Source organism: Phaseolus vulgaris, chromosome 2, assembly GCF_000499845.2.
Source record: "Phaseolus vulgaris cultivar G19833 chromosome 2, P. vulgaris v2.0, whole genome shotgun sequence".
Lineage (NCBI taxonomy): Eukaryota > Viridiplantae > Streptophyta > Magnoliopsida > Fabales > Fabaceae > Phaseolus > Phaseolus vulgaris.
The window spans coordinates 40,060,882-40,067,744 of record NC_023758.2 but is presented as its reverse complement, the minus strand read 5'-3'; the positions used below and the strand labels follow the sequence as shown (position 1 = coordinate 40,067,744).

General features: G+C 31.5%; 1 protein-coding gene across 2 annotated transcripts; it reads left to right on the top strand.

Moving 5' to 3' along the window:
• The first annotated feature begins 2,152 nt into the window (after nt 1-2,152).
• LOC137812043 (large ribosomal subunit protein bL21m) lies at nt 2,153-5,810 on the top strand. 2 transcript variants are annotated; one of them, XM_068613921.1, is made up of 6 exons: nt 2,153-2,609; nt 3,215-3,295; nt 3,687-3,788; nt 5,209-5,283; nt 5,374-5,475; nt 5,550-5,810. In XM_068613921.1, the coding sequence occupies exons 1-6, from the start codon at nt 2,208-2,210 to the stop codon at nt 5,550-5,552; spliced, it is 765 nt and encodes a 254-aa protein (XP_068470022.1). In that variant the 5' UTR covers nt 2,153-2,207; the 3' UTR covers nt 5,553-5,810. The 2 variants fall into 2 exon arrangements, with proteins under 2 accessions (XP_068470022.1, XP_068470021.1); XM_068613920.1 differs by having other exon boundaries at nt 5,374-5,810.
• Nucleotides 5,811-6,863: the final 1,053 nt, after the last annotated feature.

Below are 6,863 nucleotides of genomic sequence, written 5' to 3'. Positions count from 1 at the left end.
GAATGAGGAAGGCATTTCATATGTTAGAGATTCTTGGTCCACATATTTCATTAATTTTTATAACTCTAGCATAGGTAAACAATAGTGGTTTTATTATATGTAATTTGATCACTTGTAAATGTACATTTTGATGATTTCAATTGATTACTATATTTCTGTATTTGTCTGGCTGGGTTTGATCATTATGCAGGTTATTAAAATATATGGTTTCTGCACAAAACAAAGTGAACTTTAAAAAAAAAGCACTATTTACAAATGCGGTCATTTACCAAGACCGCATTTGTAAATAGTGATTTATGAATGCGATTTTTACCAAGACCGCATTCATAAATCCTAAACCCCAAACCCACTCCCTAATTCAGAATAATATACAAATGCGGTTATTTTAGGTAACCGCATTTGTAAATGTGATTTATGAATGCGGTCATAGGACCGCATTTGTAAATGCCAGATTTACGAATGCGTGCTGATCAAATGCGGTTCTATGACCGCATTTGCAAATTTAAAATAGCCGCATTTGTTTTACATATCTGCACTAGTGTTTCGTTTGCAGACATATTCTTATAAGCTAAAATTTATCAAATTTAATTAAAGAATCATGATAAAATATTAAATACAAGTTAGTTAATTATATTTATATTGAAGTGTATCAATTTTTTATAAAAGTATAAATTATAATAAAATAAAATAAATTTTTACAGCCTTCAACTTTATGCTCCTCAAAACTAAGTTTCTATTTTATGGGCTTAAATTACTTGGGACAAATCACATGTCCAAATACAACAGAATTCGGGTTTCACCCCATACTTTCCTTTTTCACCTTATGAATATGAATATTCTTTGTTTTTTCTAGTTTAAAGTTTAAATTTTAGATTGTGTTACTTAGAAGTAATTTTTTTAAAAATTATATCATTTAGAAGTTATTTTTTTATAAAAGATTTTTTTATAATACTTTTCACTTTCAGATTAGAAAAGTTGAATTATGAATTGTATAATTTGAAAGTCAATTTTAATTTTAAAATGTACAATTCAAAATTCAAGTAATTTTTCTTCTAGATTCCACAATTTAGGAGTTATTTTTTTACATGAAAAAAGTTTTCAGAATAGGCAATTCAAAAATTATTTTTTTATAAAAAAAAATTAAATTATATAATTTGGAAGTGTTTTTGAGTTGTACAGTCAAAAAATTATTATTATTTTTACATAAAAAGGATTTTGAATTATAGAATTTGAAAATTATTATTAAGAATAAAAAAAGTTTCTAACATGATATATTGTCTTTTTTAAGTAAAGAAAACATGAGAAGTAAAAAGTGTAGAACTAGAGGAAAGTGTGCGAAAGGATAAAGGAAACGCTATAAGAAAATAGTAAAGACTAAGAGCATTTTCATCCTTTTTACAAGAAAGTCGGTCTTGAAATATGCATATATATATATATAATATTTTTTATTATAATTTTTTTTATATAATTTTTTTCTAATTTTATACTTATTTAATATATTTCATTTTATTAATACAATGAATTATTCTATCATTTCATATGAATTGCTTTAAATTAATATTAATGTACAGTTTTTATATGACTCACTCATTCTTTTTTTAATTTCTATTTTAAGGTAACAACAGGAAGAAAGAAATCACACATTTCTAGACCAAATCTCACTTAAACGAAATGAAAAATATTATATATAAATGAAATGAAGCGAAATTTACTAAAGTTTTATAGTACAAAGAAGAATTAGACGAATTTTATCAATATCCGAACTTTATTGTATTGTATATAAAAAAATACAAAAAAGTAGGTCTCCATTTCATCTTTTGTTTTTCAATTTCAACTTATCTAAATTTATTTATATATATATATATTTAATTTTTATCATCGTAAAAATTGAATTAAAAAAAATAAAAAATACTGATAAAAAACGTGGTTACACCTGAGTTTCGCTAGTATATATAATATAAATATAATGTCCGCCTGGAAGGTTTGCCGAATAGGTATTTCAGAACAATGTTATTTCTGAATTGATGAAATAGAATAATAAAAAATGTTAAGGATGTAGGTAGTAATTATAGGGTGCAGGAAGTAAAAGGCGTTGTAGGATCATGTTTGTTTAATGGGCCTAAATAGCCCATTTACGTGTAGGAGGAGGTGATTCCATTGTGAGATCGAAACAAAACCTAGTTTCAGACACTACAACACGAGCAACCATGGCGAGTAGGAGGTGTCTGCGAACGTTAACAAAAACGACACCGTTTCTCTTCAGAAACCCATCTTCTCTCCGCTCTCTCACTCTGCCCCCATTTCACCTCGCCAAAGCTTCTTCATCCGTTTTCACCAAGTCCGCCCATGTTTTTGCACAATGGCCTCACCTGCGCTATTTCTCTTCCGACAAACAAGACGATCACAGTGACGAAGAGGATTATAGTGAAGAAGAAGATTATGAAGACGATGACGACGACAACGATGTCCCAGTGTCAAGTCGAAAAAAGGTGTACACGGCGGAGGAGAAGGAGGCGGAAGCGGAGGCTATTGGTTACAGAGTGGTTGGTCCTCTTCCAAAGGACAATGATGCTTTTAAGCCCTACGAACCTGTTTTCGCTGTTGTTCAGGTTCAACTTTTCAAACATTCTGCCATTGTACTGTTTTGGAGCTTGTTCAATTCGATTACTCTTTTTAAAACTAGTTTTTAGTTTTATAAAAAAACTCGTTTGATTCTCTTCAATACACACCATTTGAAATTGCTCAAATTTGAAGTTTTATTTAGACTCTTTCGTTAGGCCTAGCCTTGTCATTAAATTTTAGGCATTTAAAAAAAAATAATTAAACAATATTAATAGTTCACCAGCTTCAATTGTCCCACTCGTTACTTGAACAGTAACACTGATACAAACATGGTACTATGTTGTAGAATCCCAACATTATTTTCGACTTTCTTTTGTCCTCGTACGCAACCATGTTTGAAAATCAAGGAAAGGAAGTAGTTTCGATTCATCCGAATGTTAAATGTAAGAAAATGAGAAAACATCTTTGAGTTGTTTCTGTTTTTTGCTTTTCTAGAGAACCTGCCAAGAAAACAATTTTCAAAACTTGATAGATTTTGAGTGACAAATTAATTGGTGAGTAGCATGAAATTGTAGTGGGAAACACTTATAAAACTGCAAAATGGATAGAGATTTCCTCTTAAGTGATTGTTTGTGTACTTTTATTGGTTCAGGTTGGATCGCACCAGTTTAAAGTAAGTAATCGAGACAGCATTTTCACTGAAAGGTTGAAGTTTTGTGAAGTGAATGACAAGGTGAGTTCTATTTTGCTAGAAGTTCCTAACTCTAGTATGTGTGTTAGTATGATTGAGCTTTAGGTAGACGGTTTTTTGCAAAATGGTATTCGTTTTTTGGGTGCTTGTGAGCCCGCTATTGAAAACATTATTGTTGAAATTGTTTCTTACGCCGTATGAAATGGCTTGTGTTATTATTGTTATGTGCAACTGCTTACCATTTTGATCGTTTACAAACTGATTTGATTGCCTCGTTGTTTGTGTATTGCAATATGTTTGTATAAGTGTGTCAGCAGGCTTATCAAGTAATCATCAACAGCTTATTTTTTCTGTACTATTTATTTTCTGTTTTTCTGTGGAATTTGTCATGCCAGTTATATGAATATTCCATTGCATTTTTTGTCCATTGCAGTTGATTTTGAACAAAGTTCTATTGCTTGGCTCTGCTAGTCAGACAATTATTGGCAGACCAATAGTACCAAATGCAGCTGTTCATGCTGTTGTAGAGGAGCATGTGAGTATAGACCTTCCATTTCAATTATGCGAATCAGGTTTTTTATGATGAGTAGGAATATAATAGGGTTGGATGTCATTAGTTGCACCAACATTGCATTCACTGTCTTTCTATTAAAACATATGCATTCATAATGATAATTAGAATTGGGAATTGTGTGTGGCTAAATAACATAATTTCCCATGTTTGATAAAATTAAATAAGAATTATATATTGCCCTTACAAACGTAAAGTTAATATGTTTTGTTGAAGTGTAAAAAATATTTTTAGAAAATGATGCTGGAAGTAGGCCCAAATCTAAAAAGAAAAAAGAAATAGTGGTCATCGTGTTTGGCATCTCAATGGCTTGAGTCTGAATCCTGCTGGTACCTCTCCACCTTTGTTGTTGCACCATTCTGTTTCTCCACTCACTATTTGCCCAAACTTGACAAATTCTCAACCAAACAAGGTTCAAGTCTCCCAACTTCAAAACCATCTATCATAATGCCATTTTGATCCTTCACACCCATCCTCTCCATGGATCACAGTGGTGCAAAGGGAAAATCTTGGTTCTGGGTGCCAATGGAAGAAGAGGATGTTACTTTGGCTAGGGACCAATGGAGAAATGGGAGAAGGTGAGTGAATAGTAGATGGCAGGAGAGTATATGCCTCAGTGCATGATCAAAACTCTTTCACATATTAAGCACCGTGACTTTTGGTAATAAAACTTATTGTATGATGGAAAAGATGTCGTTCAAAAGTTCATTCTGGCAGTTTGAAAAGGATTCAGGTCAAACTCTGGGTGAAAGGGCAGAAAGGTTGCCTGAATTCATAGTGTTCTATTTTAATTTTTTTAAATTTGTGAACTTTGGGGCTACAGACAAACTTATAAAAGAGAATTGAATCTTGGACTGAAGAATTTGACCCTGGAGATGAAATAGCTAGCAAACGGAATTCTTGCCAAACAATTTATTGGAAATGCATACATCAGTCTGAAAATAGGAGATAAAGTACCCAAACAAGTTTTCTGAATTTTAGAAAAATGATAATGAAAACTATTTTCCAGAAAATAAAAATGGATTATGAAAATGGAAATAATTTTCTACAAGCAAATGGGTATTTTTATCAGTTTCTCTGTCTTCATGATTTTTTTTATCCAAAACTGAAAGAATAAAAGTTGAGTTCCACTTTGGTTGGCTTGAGGATTGAATTGAAATGGAAGTGTGGAATTTATTAATGACGGTCAAATATCTCGTATTAATTTGGTTTTTAAAATGGTCGAACCATGTTTGTTCGATGTTTTTTATTGTGCTGTTTTTAGTAGCTTTTTGATTTCGATGTGATGCACTAGTGAAAATTTTATGTTTTCTCTAACCAATGTATTCTTGTTTTTCTTTCTATATATACACTTGTATTTTTGCTCATTTTTCCTTTGTAACAGGCACTAGATGCAAAGGTGATTATTTTCAAGAAAAAGAGAAGAAAGAATTACCGAAGAACCAAAGGACATCGACAGGTGTGTTGGACAGCAATTACTTAATCACGTGCTCTTTTAATGTAATATTACTTATACTGATTCTACTTGATGAATGGTTATCATCTTCAGGAGTTGACAAAGTTAAGGATAACTGATATTCAGGGAATTGAGAAACCTGAAGTTGTATTGACTGAAAAGCCTTCAAAACCTGCTAAGAAAAAACAGGAAAAGGTAGCAGTTTCTGCTTAAAAAGGACTACTACCCCGCTTAGCTGTTGACACTTATTGCTGCTATCTTTGTGTCAGTGAGTTTTGATAGTTGGATGGCATTTAGTGAGCATGAGTATTGCTGATAAGCTCCATTTGCATCTGCAAATTCCTTTTAGGCGGAAATAGTCAACCATCCACTTGGTAGTCAGGTTTTGTAGGATTTTACACAAATTTTCTTTTCCCTTTTGTAATGCTATAACTAGCGATGGATGTTTGAACATAGATACATTGATTCTTAAACTGGTTTCAAGGTCTCAAATTTAATAACGACTCCTGTATTTTATTGTTAGATAAAAACATGATATTGTAGAATGCATTTTACCAATCTCTGACTGTGAGGTGTTAAAGAAAGAAAGACAACAACACAATCTATTTGAGTTTTACGTTTTCAACTGTTTCAACATGAGGATTGAACATATCCACTGCAGACAGCCAGTTCCCTCTACTCAACTACTTGATTATGATTGCAAATGAAAAACAATGAACATTGGCGTCTACCCACCCCATGTTGTCATTGGGCTTGATTAGTACGAGAAATTACACCTACAACAACGTTCAGAAAACTATGCTGAGTGAAGAGGTTATAATACTTTTTCTTTTTTGAGTTCAATTTCCTAAATGAATTTCAATTTTGTGTGCATTTTGAATTTTAGTTAAAAATATTAAATTAAATTGAACTCAACTGAAGTTTAAAAAAAATTATTGTAGCTTTAAAGTTAACTAGAGTTTTCAACGAATTTTACTTCTAAATCTTATAAAAGCGTAAAACAGCTCTATAATGTTCTGTGAAAAGATGTGCTAACTAAATTCATACCATCCTTAAAAGTTGGTAAATCGTTTTTTTATGAGCAAAGTTACAAAGCACTTCAGCCGCTTCCACTTTGGTTTTGATTATGATTATTTTAATGAATTATTTGCTGCAACAGCTACTCCACTTCTCGCCACTGTGTTATATAAAATTGTTAAAAATTGCAAAAGATCTAAAAGTGGGCTGTTATCTGATTTACTAGTACAATTGGTTGTGGTTGCAAAGAACTTGCTGCTTCATGTGATCATTCTTTTGTTTTCACTGTGCACCATCTGCAGATATCTTTCCTTTTTTTTTAATTTCATGGGTTTGGATTAGACTTGCATCACTCAACCCTGTCCAAAATCTATATAAAGCAACCATCGGTCACCATCACAAAGTAGGGCTTCAGATGACAGATTGAATATTCATATATACATATGCATACATTATTTACATATACACACACTTAGGTTGGTAATTTTAATGTTTTAAAAGTGAATTTGAAATAAGAAGAGAAACACAAATCATCATGTATTATATAATGTATTCTCATTATTTGA

Bases quoted from the DNA above. Each gene is read 5' to 3' on its own strand.
- LOC137812043 (XM_068613920.1), top strand. From the start codon at position 2,208: ATGGCGAGTAGGAGGTGTCTGCGAACGTTAACAAAAACGACACCGTTT. The intron at 2,610-3,214 runs GTTCAACTTTTC...TTATTGGTTCAG, and splicing joins CTGTTTTCGCTGTTGTTCAG to GTTGGATCGCACCAGTTTAA. The intron at 3,789-5,208 runs GTGAGTATAGAC...CCTTTGTAACAG, and splicing joins ATGCTGTTGTAGAGGAGCAT to GCACTAGATGCAAAGGTGAT.